Consider the following 23,101-nt stretch of genomic DNA (forward strand, 5'->3'; position numbering starts at 1 on the left):
ATTTAAACCCCCCAAAAAAAAAAAAAAAAAAAAAAAAAAAAAAAAATCCATTTCCTCTCTGTCGCTGAATTCTCCTTTCAAAAATAAAAGCAATTTTTAGCCTACTACAGCTGATACCCTCATTTCCCTTCATTTTCTCTCCTGCTTTGGAGGAGAGAAATAAGCAGCAGAAATCACACTGCTCTTGCTGTATGTGCAGTTTGATTTGTATAAGAAGGAGCTGCCACTCCACAGCAGATTGCACTGACTGCTTGGACCACCACAGGCAAGTCAACAGTTGGGCAAGTGAGCTGTCCCTGACACCTCTTCCCTGACCATCTGGAGTTAAATTAGAGCTCATCAACATGCTTACATTGTTCACATCATTATAATACACATTACCTATGCTTAGTTAAACAAAGCTGCTGCTGTTCTGCTTGTTCCCTCAGCCTTAGAGAGTCCCTTGCAAGGGGGTTTCTCCAGCCCCAGCTACCTCAACATCACTTTGTGTGCCACAGGAACAGCCTCCAGGTTTTCCAAGCAAAGTATTCAGATACAGAGCCATGACAGCTTTATCCTCTGTAAGCATTGATTCTGTCCCACATTTATACTGGTCTGAGCACAATTCATCAGCATTTAACCAGTTTGTGTGGGACCCCACCACTGCCCTCCCAAACTGGCATCTCCTGCATTTCACGCTCCCTGCTCATCCCTCTGAATATTTGCACATGCTCTGGAAGCAGACAGGCAGATCTGCTGCTAAGCTTTTCCTAAGGTTTACACCTTAGTTCCTCCTTACAGAATGAGAAGGGGGAAAAAAACCCCCACAAACCCTCTCAGACCCCCCACCCGCACGTTATATTTTAAAGGCTTCACTACAATAAAAGTGAATTCTGAAAGAAAACCAGCTTAAGACAGCCCTTCACTCTGAGATATTTACCTGAAACATTTTGTAAATATGAATATTGAACAGGGAAGATGCACTCGTGTCACAATATTCCCTTTCCTCAACAGCAGCACAGCTGGTGCCTGATCCAAGAGGAGGATGAAATGCCCATTCCCAGCATTGCCCAGCTATGGCTTGTCACTGGGAGAAATGCAGGAGCCAGAACAAACACGGAGCTCCTTACCTTATTTAGCCACACGCAGTGCCCGTGAATGTCCCAGCTGTACTCCATGCTGGTCATGACTATTTTCATGCATCCAAGGACGCCGGGGGCTGTGGGGATAAGCCGAAGCAGGGACCCGCAGCCCCAGCGCCGTCAGGGCTCCCCCGAGCCGAGGGAGAGGTGAAGCGATTCACGTTCCCTCGCCTAACCCGGGATGGAGGCGAACAGCGGCAGAGTGGGAGATGTGGGAAGCGGAGCCCGTGAAGCAGCAGCGCTCCTCAGGCGGAGCGAGCAGCTCTGGGGAATTAACACATCAAAGCCCGGCAAGGAACTCTCCAATCCGCATCCCGACGAAGCAAGGCAGGGAGGTGCAGAGCAGTGTAAACCTGACCTGGGAGCAAGGACAGCCCCACGCAGGTGGCACCACCCTTGCTCCTTGTCAGCATCATCCCCTCCTCTGCTCCTCCCGGCCCCGCGGAAACCATCCGACTCCGAAAAGCAATTCCCATCCCTCCACCTGACTACAAAGTAAATAGAAGGGAGCTTTCTTTTCTTGATGGGCTATTAATTGTAAAAAGCTGGAAGGACACATGTAATTAATTCACTTGTAGACGCCAAGAAAAAAATGGAAGGAAAAGGTTGACTCAGCTGTCCCAGGTCTCACGAGTGGCTTGGTCTCAAGTTTATGTCATACTTAAGAATGACATAAAATGCAACAATAACAACCAACCTCTGTCCTCAGTTTCAAGTTTCAACTGACCCAGTAACAGCAGCAGCATAAAAAGTCCTTAATATATTTTATCACAGAGCCCAACTTGGGGAGTCCTGTGATTATCTCAAAAAAACACAGCTTTTATAATTGGAAAGAAATATTTAAAACTACCACTGAGAGATAAAAATCTCAAAAGTATGAATACTGAGTAACCCAGAATAAATCAGCAGAGCAGAAGAGGAGCAGAAGCTGTGCTTTTTAAGCCACACTGATGCATTTTGGATTGGGAATGGTGATTTTTGACAGCTCTGCCATCAGGGCTGCATGGGTTGTTCTTACTGCTGATGAACTCATCCACGATGCATGAAGATGCCACGCCACAATGTGCTATAAATGAGCCTGTATCATCTTCCAGGGTTAAAAAACACACCAGTCTGGATGAAGAACAAGAAGCAGGGTCCTGTGTTTCAAGAACTTTGAGAGGTACATCTCTCACAGACAGAAAGTATTGCTGGCAGAGAATTTATGATGACAGGCTGAGACAGTATCACAAGATTCCTTTCATACTGCAAACTTGAGGAGGGATCTCAAGTATTTGGTGGTAAACACCCATGTGCCACACATTACCATAGGACCTTTTGATAGCTAAACCCAACAGCAGCAGAAGCTGAACCATATGACTGTACTGTACACCCACACTAAGAGAATCAAACAACACACTTTGGTTTGAAGATGAGACTTTTCCATGAATAAGAAATATGAGATGATTTCTGGCTAACCAAACCGCTTCCTCCCCTGGGGAACCACCCTGCTGCCCAAATAGGTCAACATACCTCAGTAAGATTACAAGCCATGTTTATCCACGAGGAAAATTTCTCTCTAAAAGCTAATATTCCCTCCTATTAACTCTCACTACTCCCAGTCACCGCCTGGAAGAACCAATTTGTTGAAAAAATGTCCAAATCTGAGGCTGGTCTGTGAGACAGCAGCAACACTCTGGATTGCACAAGCCACTCTGGATCCCACAGCTTAAATTAATCTTCTGATGAGCTGAATATGTTCTATGGTTGGACTTGGTGATCATCTCAGAGGTCTTTTCCAACCTTAATGATTCCATGATTCTACATAATTCAATAAACCTTTGGAGGCCATAAAGTTTGTTTTGCTTGACAGTTAACTTCAGAAATTTGCTTCTTGAGTGAAAAGAATTAATAAAATATGTATTTATATATATATATATATATATATATATATATAAAATTCAGAAAGTAACTTCCAAAGCTAACACCACAGTTGCACTTGCTGTGGGTTTGAGAAGAAGTGTTATCCTGGCTCATTCATCCCAGGGGCACATCCTTTAAAGAGGGAAAGGCACTCAACAGGACCCATATACACAAGTTCAGATCAGGAGCTTGGGGAAAATGGCTCTGAGACGTGGGAAGAGAATGTTCACCCACTCCCTTCCTTCACTCTTTTTAACAAGACACGGTTTCTTCTTTCTGGGAAGGCTGTTGCATAAGATGTATTTTTTAAAAAAATTAAAACCAAAAAACCCTAAACACTTTCAAGAAAAGTAATAACCAGCAAGAAAACTATCTCTTGTTTCAACTGAAGAAAAACTGGAGCAACATTCCTGACTGGGACCAAGATTTCTGAGAATTACCTCCAAGAGACAGATCTATCAACTTCCAGCTGGACACAACAGGGCTGCAAAATGTGGAGTTTCATTTAAAATGGTCTTGCTGGTGGTGATGATGTTACAGATCCTGCTGTCTGTGTTCAAGCCAGAGGCTCCATTTTCCCACAGTACAGCACACACTTTACTCAAGCACACACTGGAACACACTAAATATTTCTGCTGAACAAGAGAATTCTGAAAAATCTCCAGAACTCTGCAACAGTTATGGCCTGGCTATGGATTACAGGTCTGGTCACCAGGAAAAGCAGAGTGTCTGAGCTTAAGAAAGGCCTCAGCCCCTTTCCAGACTTGGAACAAATGTCCTTGTAATTTTTTCCCTGACACTCACGTGACATCCATGCACACATGGAGATGTGAGCAGGGTTTCAGCAGCCCAGAGGTCAGTTTTGAGCTGGAATGACGGGTTATGGTTAAACTGCCTCACTTGAGCAGCAGAGAGTTGCATGTACAACTTTTCCGAGCTCCCCGTGGGCACTAGCCCATGGATTCTCTTGAAAGAGCTCTGCCAGATGCCGAGGCACTGTCTGTGTGCTCTGGTGTCATGTGGCCACCTGGCACCCGCCAGTTAAAGAAAAATAAATCAGCATGAGGCATTTTAACTAATTGGCCCTTTTTGAAGGGGCACAGACTTCCCTGATACATTGAGAGGAGCACAAAGGAAGCAGTTCAGGGACACAGGGCAGCCTATCCTGGCATGGCAGAACTGAGTGCTCTGCCCCATTTCACAGAAGCAACTTTGGGAGACTGCTGTCATCTCCTTTTCCCAACTCGGGCACCAGCGATTTCCCTGCAGGGCCAGGAGAGGATTTTTCTCTTGTGACACAGTGTTTGGAAGCAGCAAACACTATTTTTGTTTTCCCCTGAGACACAAGAGGCTTGCTTACAGCTTGGGATGGGATGTGACACACCAGTTCCAGCAGCTTGGAACAGTCCAGTGGAGGATTAAACAAGTGTCAAACAAAGGAAATGTCTTCCCTTCTCGGTAAGGATGGGCATAGTTGCAAAACACCTTCCTGCAAATCATTCACAGAATCACAGAATATGCTGAGTTGTAGGGGACCCGCAAGGATCATCAAGTCCAACTCCTGGCCCTGCACAGGACCATCCCCAAGACTCACACCATGTGCCTGAGAGTGGTGTCCAAACGCTCCTTGAGCTCTGGTAGCCTTGGTGCTGTGCTCACTGCCCTGGGGAGCCTGTTCAGTGCCCAACCACCCTCTGGGGAAAGAACCTTTTCCTAATATCAATCTAAACACCTTCCTGCTGAGACACGGACTGGCAACACTGGTGATAGCTGCAAATCCTGTGGTTGTAGCAAAGTATAAGTAGAACGTTTAGTCTTTCCTCCCAGGGGCTTCGAGGATGCCAGAGAATACGGGGGAATAATTTGAGGCAGACTGAGGAATAACTGAGGCATTGATGGAATTTTCTGCAATCTCTGGTACTCACAACCCCTGCACATCTTCCCCAGTGGTCGAGACACACTAAACTGAACGGCATAATAGAGCCCTTCCCCTCCCACTCAGCCCATGGATGCAATAAAAATCCATCACTGTCTCATTGCCACGTGGTGATTCCACATCACGCGGGTCTGAAGGACCTCATTCCAGATCCCAACAGCCAGGCATCCCTAACTCACACATTTGCCATCACAAGAGGTCACACCTTATTAATCTCAGCAGGCACTGCAGCCTCCAGCCACGTTGCTGGGCCCCTTTACCCCAAAGTGGATCAGCATCACCGATCGTGGACTACAGATTACTCTGAACACCATGGAAAAATGTTCGCCTTCCAAGACTGTTTATTTGGCATTTTTTTGATTTATAAAGGCCATACTTGCATGCAACCTGTTATGTCCCTCAGTTTCTGCTCCACACAGACTAGTTACAGCAATGTTCACTGCTGTTTGTTAGGCAGGAAGGAAATGCTGGTGTTGGCAGGAACTCTGTGTGTTTTAAAGATCTGACTCTAATGTCACTCCCATCTCCTCCTCCTGATCTCAGTGTTGGCTGCCACACTTTGACAGTGGAGGCGAGGTCCAAATCCCACTGGAGACAGTGGGAAAGCTCCCACATGCTTCATTAAGTTTCAGGCATTTTCAAAGGAGTAGTTCAAAGCAAAGGGAAAAAAAAAAACAAACCAGAAAAAGAAGTCTCTCCCCTCAAACCTTTCTGCAAGAAACGAGTCCCAGGCCCCCATCTGTCCCCACATTGCTGTGCTCAGCCCCCATGACAGCAGATGGCATGAAGGGCCACCCAGCACCAGCCACAGCACACAGAGTCCTGTACCCTGCAGTCCTCTGAGCACTGAAATAAATCCATTTGTGGAGATAAAAAACACCTTCTGCAAGGTCAGCTGTAGCTCCAGGGTGACTGAATCCTTTCTAGGGGGTGTGATGCCCATCCTGGGAAGGGACCAGGAGATGGTGGCTGTCTGGCTGTCTGTCCCAACAGTGGCAATGCACAGGGTGCACACAACACGGAGCCACCACAGTCCTGCATCACACCCAGCCCTCACCAGATCTGCACCCCAACTTCTTGAGTTCCAGTGCTGGAGCTTCCCCAAAACCTCTACACACCCGGACCACCACGACACAACCCTTGCCACAGACTACAAACACAAGGACTCCTCCCTGGCCCTGCTCGGAAGTCACAAGTCAAAGGACACCTGGAGGCAAAACCAGCAGCTCCTTCAAAAATGATGCTGTTTAAGTCACCTTTTGGTAAGTACACAATTTTATTTCCCAGGGTAGTGTTCAGGTAACCTACACTTGAATAATCTTTGATTTTTTGGGAAAACCAAGTTGTAGGGAAAGAACTGCCTTGTCAGTTATATTTCTGTGTATTTTTAAAGTAAGGTGACAAAAACTGGCTGATTCACTAACACAGAAAACATAAATATGGTTTGGTTTAAACCATATTAAACCAAATTAAAGGGATGATGAGCTTATACCACTCAATTCTGTGTGAATCAGGTAAGGAAGCTCAATAATAACACCAGTTCCTGTAGAAAACATGTTGTCAAAAATGCTTTTTAGTGAAAAGTATTCATGGAATATGCCGAGTTGGAAGGGACCCACAAGGATCATCAAGTCCAACTCCTGGCCCTGCACAGGACCATCCCCAAGACTCACACCATGTGCCTGAGAGTATCACGCAAACACACCTTGAGCTCTGTCAGCCTTAGTGCTTTGCCCACTGCCCTGGGGAGCCTGGTCAGTGCCCAACCACCCTCTGGGGGAAGAACCTTTTCCTAATATTCAACTTGAACCTCCCCTGACACAACTCCAGGCCATTCCCTGGGTCCTGTCCCTGGTCCCCACAGAGCAGAGCTCAGTCCCTGCCCCTCCTTTTCCCCTCCCAAGGAAGTTGTAACTGCAGTGAGGTCTCCCCTCAGTCTCCTCCAGCTGAACACACCAAGTGCCCTCAGTGTCCTCGCATGGCTTCCCCTCAAGACCCTTCCCCATCTTGGTTGCCCTCCTTTGAAAGAAACTTTTTCCCTCCACCTAAGCATCTGATTCTTATAAAAATGTCTTTCCCCAGCCCTCTGAGATGAAACAGCAGTGACCAAATATTTTTTGCTCCCTCTATTTTCCCATCAAAGAAAGCAGAGCCCAACCCATCGCAACAGATATTTGAGCACCAGCTTTTCCAAGGCGCCACAGCAGCACCTCCAACCCAAAATCTCTTCCCTTTGGTTGCCCAAAACTTACTCCAAACTTTTTTAATACCTGCATAAAGCAGAGCCAGTCTAGCTAAGACACAAAATGAGCCTGTTAGGGAATAGGACAAGGTGAGACTGTACCATCTGACTTTGGAGCCACTCGATCAGAGCCTCCGCCGTGGAGTCTGGGATCTGGCAGCGCAGTCCTTCTCTCTCATCCGCTTCCATCATCTCCAGCAATCCCCGCAAATCCTCCACCAGGTGCAGCGCCCGCAGACCCCCCATAAAGGGGGAGGTGGGGGACTGGCAGTCGAAGATGCCGTTTGAATATTCCAGAGCCTTGGAACCTGGAAGGAGCAAAACCACATGGTGTCAACACCAGGAAAGCGGGAAGGACGCTGGGAAATGGCAGTGGTTGTTCCTGGCAGGAGTTTATTCCAGCCAAACTCAGCGCTGGGGCTGGATTCTGCCCACACATTTGGGAAAGCTCCAGCAGGAAGGAGGTGGGCTGATCCACAAGGGCTGGGAACGCCACAACCGTGCCCGTGGGTTCAAGGCTCCCCAGGATGTATCGGAAACAAAAGGTACGCTGGGGAGAACACACTCCCTGAGTCACCCTGTAGAGATTGAATGATCCCAGGCAGGGAGTGATGGTGTCCAGAGGAAACCATGCCCTGCATTTTTCATGTAGGAATATGTTATGCTGCTATAAGGAATTTCAATTTTTTAAAAGAATAAAGGAAAATACAAAGATAAATAAAAAGACCAAATCACTCCTCCACAGCAATAGATTTCAAACCCAGCAAATTGACATGGTAGCACTGACATTTGCATGTTAATAAAGAGAAAATTCTCTCATTTGCATAAACCCACAGTATGTATATTTGACCTACACTAGAAGTTGCTACATATTAAGTAAGAAGGGAAAGTATGAATTCAAGGTTAAGGTTGATTTAAGTCAACCTAGCTAATTCCAACTATAATTCCAGTACACTGATTTTGTGACCTTAATTCTGTAATACCTCGGCACAATGAGATGTATTCATGACAGACCTTCATTTGCACTGTCAACTTTTAGAAACTACAATGATATGGACCTCCATGAACTTTCATTCATTTCATCTGGCAAGCCACAAAAATCCAAGTATTCTGCTAAACTCCCTTTAAAAAAAATAAGGAGAAAAAAATCCCCACAACAGCACAGGAGCTGATACCCCTTTGTTATATTACTTTATAGGGCTGTCCAGAGACATGGGTAAATGAAGTCTGTGGTGACTTAAACATTCCAACATCACATTTTGTTTTTATATTAAGCCTCATCCTGCCATTACTAACTCAGGCTCTTGGAAACACAAATACTTGACTGGATCCAAATACCAGTGTCTACTTATGGAAATTACTAAAGTCACAGCTTATATGTATTTTTAGAGATCATTATGATCAAACTGAATCCCCTTTACATTTGTTCCTGCCATGTGTCCTTAAGATCTTCAGGAAAACTGCAGAGAAGAGTCGTTGTTCAAACAAACCATGCACTGTATGATTATTTTTTCCCTAAGGGGAATTATTTAAGTGGAACTATTAAAAACTTTATAACTGTGTTGCTATACTTGCAGAATTTTTTTTTCAGTTAGGGTAGCTGTTTGCACAGCTCTGCTGGAACAGGATTAAACCATTAGATTCTTGCTGCTTTGCTCCTCTGTGTTGTGTACTTTATTTTCTAACTCACTAAAAAAGCAGAGGTTGTATTCTTTGTGATGCCTCTCCTAGGGTCACTTACAATTTACAGGTACTTATAAAAAATTCACATGTTCAAGGTAGGTCCAAGTCAAATATTTGGAGCCAAAGCATTCCAATTTTGAAAAAAAAAAAAAGAAAAAGAAAATTCAAGTCATATTTTAACTCTTCAGAGCTAAACCAATTACAAGCACATCCCATTCTCAGCCTGAAACTCTGTCCTCCTGAGAAGGGAGGCCCCAAAAAGCAAAAGGAGCCAGCTGCCCCAAGTTTTTACCTGCTATGATGCCATCCATCTGCTCCAGAGCCGCAGCCAGCATGTCACTTGCATCACTCATCATCTTTTCTCTTCTCAGGAACAATCACCAGCTACACCATAAGGAGCAAGAAAACACCGGGTGCGTGAGCTGGGTCCAAACTCTCAAGTCTGCAATTTAATCTGCAAAAGACAATTTCATTTCACTGTGTGTTCTCTGAATTCAGACATCGTTTGCTGACCAGCAGAAGACCAAGAGGTGTTCACCACCAGGCAGGAACTGGCACCAAGGAATCAAAGCTCCAACCTGATGACTCAGATGCTACTGTTGGTCAGCCCACGGCCTGCTCTGCCCACAGGTCCATGCCATTGAAATCCCACATGGCACTTCCAGGAGCTCACACAGGAGACACTTCTGTCACTAAAAGGAAGCTGCATCTCAGCAATAAACCAAGTGTGTGCCTGCTATATTTTCCTCCCCAAGAGTTTGCAGGTATAGAAAAAGAGGATTCTGACCATTTGGTCAAGATTTTTGGATATCTGACAATCCAGAATTTCCAGGCATGCAACTATTTGCTTGTAGGCAGAATATCTCACATAGCCATGACTCAGTGGATTTAGTGTACAGGCAAAGAGTATCCTGCCAAGACGTTGCTCTGAGTTTAGCAGATTCACACTCTAACAATGATTGCATTTTTACCCTCAAACTCCTAAAAAGATTTTTACCTGATCTTACCCTCAAACTCCTAAAAGCCAGAGGTGGTCCCCAAAAGAGTGTTTCCAGCAGAGTCTGGAAAAGCAAACACGCTGCTTGGGCAGGTGAACTAGACCTGAAATCCTGATGTGCTACAAGTTAAGCAGGTGCTTAGGAACTTGGGTGCAGTGGAGCTGCACAGGCCAGAGGAACTCCCAATCCCTCTATCCCAGCACAAGGGACACACAAACCACCAAAATAGCCCAGATTGCCTTGGCTTTCATCTAAGGCACGTGAGACTGTTCTGCCATAAATATAATTAGGGAACAAAGCTAAAGAAACACCAGGAAGGAAAACTCGCTTTAACCTTTGCATGCCCTGCCATTTGGGTTTTGTATTAGGCCACACTGTTGCTGACATTTGCCCCAACATAAGCAATTAAGAAAGTTTTTCACAGCATCTCTGGCAGAAGTCCTGAAAAAGAGTCTACTAAAAAACAAAGCAAAACAAAAATTCATGGTATAAACTGAATTTTCCCTCTTGTGAGTCACCTTATTGGTTTGACCCAGCTGGGAAGTAGCTCTTATTGGAGGCTGCCAGCTGGCTTTTGCTGAAATGCTATTCTTAAAATGCCAACGAACATTTCATCTTCCATAACAACACTTTGATTACATGAAGTAGATCCAAACCCTAAGGTGACTTTTGAATGACAGCACAAAGGCTGCTGCATTTTTGGCAAAGGCCTTGCTTTGTTATTAAGTTGTCAGAGTCAGAAGGGCCAAGAGAATTGAAACAGTCAAAATACCTGTAAGTTAAGATGGTGCAAATCTTTAAAAATGCTGCAGCATTGTTACTGAAGACCTTCAGCCTTCAAGAAGGAAGCCTGATTTTAAACACAATGTAAACCTTCACCTTCAACCAGTACAATATAGAGATCCTACAAGACATTTGGTTTAGTGCCTGATAAAAATGAACAGAAAATGCAGCTTTTGCAAATACATTCACTTCAACATTATTAAAGACAGTCTGTTTTTTTCTGCTTTATGATTTTCTGGCTCTGATAATCAGGTCCTGTTCAAATATGGGTGTCTGTGAAGGCAGAGTGTGAAGATCTGTGGTGGATTTCCCTCTGAGGGCGAAGAGCACATGGAAAGTCTGGGACTGCTGCTGCCCCCGGGCAAAACACTGACTTCCTCACAGTTTTAAGAAGGACCAACAGTGCAAAGCAACCACAAACCTGCAACAGTCAATTAATGTCTGGGAATCAGGAGTGCCCACAATTTGCAGAAATACTTAATGGGGGAGTAAAGAAGGCAGAAACAGGCTCTTCTCACTGGTGCCCAGTGACATGACAAGAGGCAATGGGCACACATTAAAACTCAGGAAATTCCACTTAAGACTTAAAAAGGGGGAAGAAAAAAAAACTAAATAAAAAGAAACTATTTTTAAAAGTTTTGTTCCTGCAAGACTGGCAAGCACTGAAAGGGCTGCCCTTTTGAGCTCTCCATCCTTGGAGCCACTCACAGCCTGCCTGGACCCTGTGTGGTGCAGCCTGCCCTAGGAACCCCTACTTTGGGCAAGGGAAGGGCTGGAGACCTCCAGTGGTGCCTTTCCACCTCACTATCAGTGTGTTCAGCGCAGGTCATGATCAAGCATTAAATACAGCATTAAATACTGAGGAGGTTGCTCAGGAAAAGCCTCCTGGAGGTTAAAAACACACAAAGGAACAGAATGTTCCATAATCACAGGGCATCCCTGGCTTCTCATCTTCTGTCTAGGAAATACATGAGCTGGGGACAAGGAACTGCTAATTTACACTTGCATAATAAAGCCATGGCTGGTAGGCACCATCCTTGCACTTCATCCAGGCACAATCACCCCTCACGTTTCCAAAAAAAGCACTCCTTGCTTTTCCTAAACAAAGGGTTTGTCCATGGTTGCCAAAAACCCTAGGACAGCTGTGCTGATGAGAGCAGCAGTGGCAGACAGTGGTGCCAAAAGGATCCAAGAGATCTCCAGCATCTATTCCACTCTTACCTGGCTCTACTTCCAAGGAAAGATACTTGTCAGTCTTGCACAGAGCTTCCTCCACTGCTTCTGCCAAAGGAGCTATACTGTTGAGAGCAATTTTAAGATAAAACTTACTGAAGCAAGTCCCTGCAAACACACCAATCTCCAAAAACCACTCACAGAGCATTTGTCAGCAGCCTGACCGAGCCTACAGCTGAGAAACCTGAAGAGGTGAAATGAGAAAGAACAAAAAGCCCCCAAGCCGAACAGCTGGAGATGATACAACAAAAAATCCCATTTCTCCGGTTATTTGGTCCTAAAGTGGTCATTGAAAATCAGCCTGGAACAGCACATCCTGCTCTGGCCACCTTCCCAGCACAGTGCAGCCCATCCAGCAGTCAGGAAGTAAAATTGCTGTGATAGGAAAATAATGTTGGAAGAGTCCTTCCCTGGGAAAGGCACAGAATCATTTTTGGGCTTTGCACACCATTACCAGTACATGGATGGGCAGAGAGGAAATGGGATCTCGTACCCCAGCAGACCAAAGAACCAAACTGCAGAACACCAGAACAGACAACAGACTGCAGGAGGAAGAGGGTGGGAAGAGTGGGAGCAGAGGGAGCCAAAGAAACGCAACTCATAAATCAGTGCACTACAGGAAAGAGGACAATAATAATTAAACACCAGTGGTTATTCCTCGTGCCTACTGAAGGACATCAAGGCTGCCTGTGACTTCCTAAACTTTGAGAGGAGCCTCAGCTGGCCACTAACACAGCACGGCTTTCCCCATATGTATGTTCCATTCTTTCCTCTTTATGGCTTTGGTCTAATACATATAAAACATAAGAGAACACTCAAGACTTTGGGTTGGTTTTTTTTTCTTGGCAGTGATTAAGGAAAACCACACAGGTAACATGAATGAAAATCCATCTTGGAGGAGTGCAGTGGAGCTCCTTAGGAAAATAAGGAATAGCTAATGATGACAAGCAGTTTAAATTCCCTTCATCCACAAAAGCAGGAAGGGAAAAAAAAAAAAGAAGAGGGGGGGAATCATGATTTTAAGACAGATGGATCTAAGACACGGCAGATGGATGAGATATCAAGGTGCACAGAGGAGACAGATGCATGAAATCCACCCCTGGCACAACGTCATCGACAACACACCTGAGAGGGAAGTACTGACAGTGCCCTCCCTGTCCGTCAAACCATTTCAAATAACTTCCTTGCTTTCCAAGAAAACAACACTTACCTTCCTGTGTGCACAACCAGTGCAAGATGGGGTGTGGGGGGTGTTTTTAGAGAGGCTGGTCCCCCTTGTAGAGCTCCCAGCTGAACACCTTGCTCATGCCGACAAGAACTGCTTTGTCAAGGCTATATTTACAACCCACTATGAAAAAAATAAAATAAACCACAAATGCAGCTCTCTCCACTCTCAGTTAGGATTAATCTTATCACTAGCTGGCATTTCCACAGCATCCCTGGCCAAAGAGAAGATGTAATTTGGTCTTACTTGTTTAACGTCCCTTCCTCTGGTTGGAAAGCACCAGCTGGTTGCTAGGGCTGTGCTGTTCACTTTTCAGTAGGTGGAGATTTTTTATTTTTATTTTTGAATGACATACAAACCCTCTGGCTACAGCGCTTGTGAAGACATTTTCCAAACAGCTCACAGAGAAAACAAAATGCTGCCCTGCAAATAAACACGAGGAAAGCCAGGGGAAAAAAACAAAAACAAAAAACAAGGGGCTTTGTGAATGGAACTGCAGTCTGTTGGATGCTGCCTGAATATGGATTTCAAAATCAGATATTTAATTAAGATGGCAGACTTCAAAAAGAAGAGGGGGAAAAAAAAGCACTTAAGCATTTTACATATGTAGGAAATGATAGTTTTCCCATCCAGAGGCTGCCTGTTCTCTAGATCAAACAACACACACAGAGGCATCGAGGGGCAACATCCTCAAGCCTATTTTTGTTGTTGTTTTGGGGGTGGTCTTATCCTGGATGTCCACCTGCAAAACACACCAGGCTTTAAAACCCAGAGGTTCCCAGAGCTTGGGAGGATCAGCTGCCAGCAGGTCTGAAGGCCAAAGGACACACCGTGCCCTGGATGTGACCTCCCTAAGGAAGGGCAGGGGCTTCCCTTTTGTCCCACCCTCCTTCCTCTCTCTGCACATGGGCTGCAAATGCTCAGTGTTGGGAAATAAAGCATCAGCTTCAGGTTTTTGTTATAACATGATGAAGTAAGAGGGATGGTTTGAGTTTCCCAGTTCTCCCATTCACACGTAAAAGCTTCTTAAGCCAGGAAATTTTGATGTGCAGAACTTAAAAATCTTGATTAGGGCTTGTTAGGGAGCGTTAAAAAAGGACCCCCAAGATCAGGCGATCACCCTCCACTCTACCATGAAAGTCAAACGAAAAAGCTAAGAAATTGCAGTCATCTTTCATGGGGAGGGTTATCCTGTTCTATAGCAAAAATAAAACCCCAGATGCTGTCAAAATCCATGTCCTGCATTCTGAGTCCTACATCTACGAGATGACTGCAGGAGAGGTCTAAAGCAACTTCTGAATTCATCTTTCTTGCCTCACGACACTAAAACAATACACCCTTAGCAATTAATTTTTATAAAATAAAGTTCTACTTCATGAAGACAAATGTCATTTCAGACACATCTATTTGTCTTCTGGAAGGCAAGAAGAGAAACATAAACACAGAGAGGATTATTTGCAAAACACATTTCAATCAAAATTAAAAATTGTTTCAAATGAATTCAGTCTCAATCTCTGGCACAGTTTCTCATGGGATGTTTTGAAGATGCTCAACTATAGTGCCACCAGTCAGTAGGATTTCAACACTTACTAATGAATATATTCAGATCATTTACACTAAGAGTCATTAACATTTCTTTTAATGTAAAACCAACTCCATTTCATTCCGTCCAGGCCTGAAAGAAGAAACTAAAAAAGAAAATGGATTCCTGTTGAACATATTGCATATCTTAATGGGAATAACATAGAGAAATATCTGAGCATGAGGCAGTGAGAGGAAACTAGTTAGGGCCCAGATGAGCTTTTTGGCCGAGTAATTTAGACACTGCCCCCCTTTCCAGAGGTGTGGAGCAGCTACTCTCTGCTTGGTTCTTCCCAGCAGGTACCTGAGCTCTCAATCCAACAATGGCTTAACAGGCAGAGGCAGAAAGAGAGACCAGACACATCATCTGGCTGGTCCTTCCATGTCCAAGTGCTCCATTTTGGGAAGATGGCTACAAGGATCCCTGTCCCAGCAGTGCTGGGCTCAGCACCCTCCAAGAGCCCAACACTCAACCATGCAAAAAGGATAAACATTATTACAGATAAAACCAACCCAAATGTTGGCAAAGGTTCACTTTAAACTGATAATGTCTATTTATTTTTATATCCATAAATAATTTTCTTTTTGAATTTGCTGAGCAGTGACATCAAAGCAATACCATTCTCCTATGACGCAGGACTGCAAAAAGGGCAACAAGTGTCCCTTTGTTCCCTAAGTCCAGATCCTTTCTTTGTTCCCTGAATTTCATTATTTCTTTATTACACAACAAACATTATTTATTTCCTTTAACTGATAAAAATGAATGGAAGCACACTGAGGATAGAAGCCCATCCCACAGCATGTAAGAAATGCCTTGAGATAAAAGTTATCAGGCCACAGAAACGACTTAAAAGTATTTTGAGAGCATAAAGCACAGAAGCCCTTCCAAGATGTAACTGTTTATACCTGGGAAAAACTTACTTCAAATCACACAGCAACTTTTACTACCAACCAGCTTCATGCATTCTGCACTTTGCCTTAAAATTTGTTAAACACATTAGTCGTAAATCAAAAGCTAAGCCTTGCCAAGACAAGCATCCTTCAGATACTCTGACTGAGAAGCATACACAGCAAACAGCTTATATAAACACCCAAAGTCTCTGAGTCAAGGTTTATGGCTTACATTCGTCTCCCGTTACAAAGCAAACCCTTTATTTTGGTCTGCAGTACTGAAATCATTCTGCTTGCTTATCTCTGCCACCCTACTCTCCAGCAGCTCTTTTTTTTCTTCTTTTCGTGTTGCAATTGAAAGGAATTTTCAAAACTTGACAGGTTGTGTTGTTTTGTGATGCACAAGTGGGCTCTGTGATTGCTGGATGGCAAGGGATGCAGCTCCTTCCCTGTACAGCAGCCCTGGAATGCCAATACCTGCCTCCAAACCCTCCTCAGACTCACTTTCACTCTTTTCTCACAAGCATTTCAAGGTCAAATGGAGACTTGCAAAATAAAAAACCCCACAGATACACTTCATTCAGGTCATTCCTGTGTCAAAGTTAACTATTTCATAATCTTCAACTACTGACTCACCTTGTAGAGTCTGAGAAACAATAAATTATTTTCTCACCTTTTGTTTGGGTCCTCTTATTAGAAAAACAATTGAGATATTCATTCCTCACTCCAAGACTTCTCATGCAAGCAAGGAAATGCCTCACATTCCCCAGGCAACATGTTACTGACACACTGTCACCGAAAAGGCTACAGAACAAAAGAGGCACTGTTAGGTGAGAGTCCAAAAGGTAATTCTTAAAAATAGGTTAAGAACCACCAAATCCTGAGCACTGAACTACATTTAGACACAATTTCGTAGCTTGTGCCACTTTCTTTTAATGGGCTGGGTCCAAGGGTCAAATTCACAAACCTCCAGATTTGAAAGGTTTTAGATTTTGGGCCTTCAAGTCTACGAGTTTCCAGATCCACCCTCTCAGTGTTGTCACTGCACAAGGCAAAAGTAGAGAACACTCACCAGTAAATAAAATACATTCACCTTGAACAGTGTTTTAATAAAGGTCTGTAGAAAACAACAAAAAACCCAATACCTTGTAATTTTGCAGCAGCAACTGTTACATGTAGAAAATCTGTGTATACATTGCATCCTCCCCCTTCTATCTGCCTCAGATTTTGCTGTCTTAAGATCTACCTTTCAGGAGTAATATGTAAAAGAAGAGTGTGGTATCTGAAGCACATGCTCTGCGCGTGAGGATACTTTCATTTTTCAAAGACTTGTGTTCTCTGAGAACTTGAAGTTGCCAGAACCACCATTGCAACACCAACAATCCCCTGATATTCCATGATTTGCCAGCTCTCTCCTCTTGGCTTTTTAAAAATTAGAAAGGGTAAAATTCAACATGGTTAAGGAATTTTTTTTTCCCCCTCATAATGGAATGGGACTGAATTTTAAAGAGAAAAAATATGGGGGGAAGTGAGAAACAATAATTGTAGGCCCATTTTCCATCTGGTTTTCTCTTGTTCTCCTCAAAAGCTGGTGGACCTTTTCATCTTCTCCCAAACTAAAGCCCTCTGCCAATAACTCCTGCTTGAGCTTTGCAAACAGCCTGTGTTTAGGGAGTACAACTGGGAATCCAAATCCCTGGGACTCTCCATGGGACTCTCCAGTCCCTTGGGCAAGCACAGCCCCGAGACTGATAACCAGGTGTCATGGTTTGAGATGGCCCCCCCAGGAGTCGGGGGCTCAGAGGTGATTGGGTGCCAGGGCAGTGTTCCCTGGAGAGCCAATCACTGTCCATGTTGTTCGCTTCTGCTAAAAATCATATATACACAGCCACCAGAAGCTGTTGGCAGTTCTCTGTTGGTGTCTGCTGCGTGTGGGTGGAGAAGGCCAGGGCTCCTTCTTTCCCCCTCCGGGGGGGAAAGAGTTAGAGGCAGCATTTAGAGTGAGTGTTTGTGAGGGATGCGACTCACAGCACCTGAGATAAGAGGAGAGAGGCAGGCCTTGCAGCCAAGCCCTCTTCCCCCCCACTTTCTGCAGTTAAGCTGTAGAGGGGGGCCTTTTCTTTCCCTCCGCTGTAAAGTGGAGGAGAGGCTCAGCATTGGAGCAGAGCCAAGTGGGCGGGCTGGTAATGAAACAGCTCGGCACTCCGGAGAAGAATCCCAGGCGAAATTGGAGACGGGCCAAGAGGCTTGGGAGTTGCCCTGCCGAGTTTGACCGGGGGCAGCCAAAAACTGACTTGGAGGAATGAAGATTCCAAATGCCTACTATGATAAGCTACACTACAGCAACAGCGAACCGAGGTATGAGACTGAGAGAGATCATACAGCAGAAATGACACACAGGACCGAGGAGAAAGAACTCAAAGCTACCTTCTTGGACTTCGTGAGGAGAAAGACTTTGGCAAACAGCTGAAGGTTGGTTGGGGGGGGAGTGTTCAGGGGCCCCGAACACTCCCACGAGAAAGAGAGAGAGACTGCGTTACATATCAGCCTTGGAAGGCTTCTCCTGGACTAAAGTTAAAGGGAGGGGCTTAAAAGGACTGATAGAAATGTAATATATATATATATAGTTGCCTTTAGTTTGTATAGTATTTATTTGTGTAAATAAATGTATATACTTCCCCCTTCCCCTATAGAAGCCTCTGGCCTGAAAGTTTTCTCTTTGGTGTTGGGATAAATTGTGGGAAGGGGTGGGGGGAAGCCTGGAAATTGGATTCTGGATTTCTAATGTGGCTCAAACTGCCACACCAGGGATTTCAGTAACACTGGAGCAAGCAAAGATTTTTTCAGTCTCTTTTTTTCCAGGCAGGGGACAGAGCACTGTCGATTTCGGCTTGCTTTTTCAACACCCAACTTCCAGTGCTGAGAGATGAAGGTCAAAAGCCACATGCTATCAACTTGAGGAACCAAAAAGATGTCTTCTCCATCCCATCTCAACCTGTTTTTCTTTTTGTCAGACTCACACCTCCTCACCACCCCCTCGCAGAAAGATGTTTTCATGCCTTGGTGCCCTTTGCCCTCCAGCAGCACCCAAGGTTAAAAAACTCAGTGGAGCAGAGGCTGAGCTGTGCCTGGGGCTCAGAGGAGCTCAGAAGACAAGGATATTAGTGCCAGGGGAATAGAAACAACCCTGGGGTGGACTGGAGGGTTCCATGGATAAGGATAATACGACCATGGCTGATACTGAAGGGTATCCACCACATGTTTAAGCCAGTCAGGTTTACAGACTCTCCAATTTTACCCCATAAACTCTCTAAAAACTCGATATCTTCCAGAGAAGTAATTCCACTGAGATATTAGTTTTTGTTCAGAAAGAAAAGCACATGGTTGCTGAAGGAAGTTTTGGGATCTACAAATGTCCCGAAAGTTTGAACACAGAAAGGTCCTTATTTGACATGAAACATAGTAAGGCATGGAAGGGAAGCAAGGCATGGGAAAGCAGGATCACCTCACTTGGGGGTTTTTTAAGTCTGCAACAGAGGAAAAAAAAAATCTCAGGCTGCTTAACTGTGTCGCTCCCCTCAACCTACAGATCTAAGTAAACTTTCAAAAACAATAAAAGTAATTTAATAATATTTTAATTGAAAGATGCTTTTATGACATAAGACCAAAAGTAACCTCACTGTTGTTTCACAGTTGCACTGGGAAAAAGTGGTTCTTGTGTAACTTTATAGTTTTCTAACTTTCCAAAGTCCCACAGTAACAGATGATGGCAAGGGTGGAACAATATATGCAGGATTAAAAGCTCTGCCTAGCCCATTATTTATACATATCTAATTAGTCCCTCCTGCACACACACCCCCCCTTGAGCACTAGGAACTGCTGATATAATTCCTGCAATTAAAACCTTCGATGCCAGAATCCTTCTTTGCCAAAAGGAAAAACAACAACCCCCCTCTTCCAGCACAGCTGGGCATGCTTGTACAGGAGTGGACGCCCAACCCTAAAAAAGGCTCAGATTCAAGAGCTGAACTCTCCCAAAGTTCAAGATATTTATTAGAACTTGTAATGCAGCACCAAGGACCACCGTGGACTCAACTCCAGCAGAGTGACTGATGCCAAGAAGAAGTTTGGGCAGTTTAACACACTGTGGGTTTGTTCAGCCATATCCAGGGATTTCTGCTGCTCATGGGATAACTGTAAGGAACAAGTCTCACTCTGTAGCAGACTTTTGCTTTGGAGACTTACAGTGTCAGGGACACTGGCAGGGCAGACAGAAGGTGAAGGATCACTTGCCTGCCATGGTGCGAAGCTAAAACTAGCACGGAACAGTTCAATGAATGCCAACACTCATCCTGATTTGGATGAATTAATAACCCTCAGTAGTTCCATATAAATCTTCCTCTGAACATATAATCTCAAGATAAAACTTCAAAAACCTTGAGGGATCAGATATACTTAAAACAGTTATATTTCTTTGAAGTACTTTTCCCTTTGTATTTCAACCACACTTCAAAGTTTTCCTACTTACACACAAACCAAATGAGATGTCTGATGCTAAAAGAAGCAGACATTTAAAGTGTTTCACACTTTCCCAACCTTTGGGGGGCAGGGGGGCAAGACTCAGTGTTGTAGAAAGGTATATGTTAACTATACACCCATTTTCTCTGTATCAGCTGGCCAAGGAGGAGTTCTTCATTTACCAAAGGTCAAACAGAAACAGGGCATCAGCCGAAAAAGGAAGGTCCTAGAACTTGTCCTCTACTACCATGCCAAAAAAACCCCACCAAAAAAAAACCAAAACAAACCCCTAAACACTCCACCCCAAATAACAGAGTTAAACAGAAATAATTAAACAAATCATTACATTTTCTAATCACCACCAGCTTCCTTCAAGCCACATGAACATCTGGGGTCAAATCCTTCATGGTATATATGGAGACCTGGAGATAAGTTTTACTTGTTCTCAAGCCCTAAAGAACTTTTAAAAATTTTGATTCTTGGTTCACATATAAGAGAGCTATAAAAATAACTATTTTAAAACCTATAGCCCCTGTATTTCCCTTTTTGGGGCTGACTATTTTTCACGTGCTTACAGACCATCACTGGAGGGACTGTTTCTGGGGGGTTATATTTATCTCTCAATGACTACAGATTTTGTTTCCCTGGCTAAAGTTGGGAAGGGATCCTCCCTCAGAGGAGGATCTTACTCTGGTGCACATGAAAAAGCACTGAGACAAGTCTAGTCTGGGCTTGCAGAAGACACTGGTGATGCCAAGGCCTCAACCACGATGATCCTGCTGTTTAAAATGGGAAAAGTAAATCCCAAAATGGCACGAATGTTTACTTTACATATACAACAGAACTACAGCTTCAGCCCTGTTTAGGAAAAGAAACATTCCTTATTGCAGCATGTAAATCATCACACATATGCACACATAGCACAGCTCCTCTGGGGGACAGCTCACCATTTATTTAGCACTATATGGAAACAGCCTGCAGCAGAGGTGTTTGAACAGCTATGTGAGGCTGCCAGTTCAGTCCCTGGACAGAAATGGGGACAGCTCTGGATCACAAATGCACTGAACTGCTCATAGAAAGACCCACTGCTGCACCCACCACTCCAGCAGGGCTGCAAAAACCCTACAAGCCAGCACCCTCCTTACAGCACGAAACTGCCACTTAGGTAGGTGGATTCAGACACTCCAAGGATTTGCTGGTAGGATACAGCTACCATTGGTATTTTACTTCAGAGAGGTTAAGGTCTTGCTGATAAACTCTTGGGTTTTTTCCAAATCAATTACTATCATAGAATCACAGAATGGATTGGGTTGGAAGGGACATTAAAGATCATCTCATTCCAACTCCCTGCCATGGGTAGGGACACCTTCCACTAGCCCAGGTTGCTCAGAGCTCCATCTAACCTGGCCTTGGACACTTCCAGGGATGGGGCAGCCACAGCTGCTCTGGGCAACCTGTGCCAGGGCCTCCCCACCCTCCCAGGGAAGAATTTCTTCCCAATATCCAATCTAAAGCTACTGTCTGTCAGTTTGAAGCCATTCCCCCTTGTCCTGTCACTCTAGATCCCTGGAAATAGTCTCTCTCCATCTTCCTTTTGGGCTCCCTTCAGGTCCTGGAAGGCCACAATTAGGTTACCCCAGAGCCTTCTCTTCTCCAGGCTGAACAATCCCAACTCTCTCAGCCTTTCCTCAGAGGAAAGGTGCTCCATCCCTCTGATCATCTTGGCGGCCTCCCCTGGACTAGCCAGACTACAAGGAAGCTCCAAGTGCTTAAATGCTACAACACTAGGACTTCTCTGAGACAAACTTCGAAGATCAGACACTCCAACTGTGTGCTCAAGTTGGCACAATTGGGTGTTCCTGTAATTCCCCCCACACTTCACACAATCACGGAATATTCTGAGTTGGAAGGGACCCACAAAGCTCGTTGGGACAAGTCCTCTATTTCATTAACCACAGTTTCCCCCCATTGGAAAATGCATTACCTCAAAAAGTTACTGAAGTTTAGAAATTTAAAACAAGGGTTTCTTTCTACTTGTCTGAGTGTAGGATTTATTGCAATACAATCTGAGTGGAAAATACAGGTGGGTAATATTAAACTTGTCGTCTTAAAATACAAGTTTAATAGAAGTGTCAAAGTAGTGCTTTCCAAAATGAAACAGCAACATGCTCTACACAACTAATCCTGCTGTTAGAGACCTTACCCAACAGATTATCTTTTGATCTCCCAACTTTTCTTACTCCGTTTTTTAAACTAAAGTAAAGAATCTTTGCAGAAGCCCAACTCCTTGATGTTGCAAGGTGAGAGAAAAAGAAAATAACCAGAATAATTTCAACTCTATTAAAAAAAATTTAAAAAGCATGGTCTACATGGTAGATCCTTGGGAAAGCCACTGTTTCCTCTTTTTTCATCAATTTTGGTACATTTTTGGACGAAAGTCCATCTGGCCATAAATACAACAATGTATAACAGTAATCATGACCCCAGTTTATCTAAATTCTGATTCAACATCCAACATTAAAACAAAAAGTTGCACAAGTACATTTAGAAAAAAGGAGGGAAAAAACCGCCAGGAATATCTCTCTACGTGGTAACAAGCACATCTCTGGCAGTGGAGGTATCAGAGTTATGCAGTTAGCTTTTGGGGATTTGCTTTTTGCCCTTTATTCAAACTTCTGACAGTTCCAAATAGCAAGCTCTTGTCTCCTGCAAATGTCTCAAGGATCATAAATGCATTCAGGCCTCTCCTAATATTTTAATGAAATATCAGTTCCTGCTCCTGCACTCGACTTGCAGGCGAAATCTGCCATTTTAAGGGGATAATCTTAAGCAGCTTTCTGAGAAATGTCAAGAATACTAAATTGCCATTTCTGTGCTCTGGTTTGGGGTTTTTTGTTTGTTTTTTTTTTTTTTCCTCTCCTCTCTCTTAATATTCTATTTAAATTATCTTTAAAAAGAAAGTGGAGCTCTACCCAAGATGAAGTAATG

General features: G+C 44.1%; 1 protein-coding gene across 21 annotated transcripts in view; it reads right to left on the reverse strand.

Annotated features, from left to right (window-relative positions):
- The window catches only part of PPFIBP1 (PPFIA binding protein 1), a 93,861-nt gene that overhangs the window by 35,392 nt on the left and 35,368 nt on the right, over positions 1–23,101 (reverse strand). For 17 of the 21 annotated variants that reach the window (XM_017829110.1, XM_017829106.1, XM_017829109.1 and 14 more), the window contains 2 exons: positions 9,177–9,338; positions 7,304–7,509 (listed from right to left, as the gene is read on the reverse strand). In XM_017829110.1, coding sequence (XP_017684599.1) covers positions 7,304–7,509; positions 9,177–9,240 — 270 coding nt within the window. In that variant the 5' untranslated portion in view covers positions 9,241–9,338. The other 4 variants (XM_017829093.1, XM_017829091.1, XM_017829096.1 and 1 more) reach the window with 4 other exon arrangements.

Source organism: Lepidothrix coronata, unplaced genomic scaffold, assembly GCF_001604755.1.
Source record: "Lepidothrix coronata isolate B3197 unplaced genomic scaffold, Lepidothrix_coronata-1.0 Scaffold158, whole genome shotgun sequence".
In the NCBI taxonomy this organism is placed as follows: domain Eukaryota; kingdom Metazoa; phylum Chordata; class Aves; order Passeriformes; family Pipridae; genus Lepidothrix; species Lepidothrix coronata.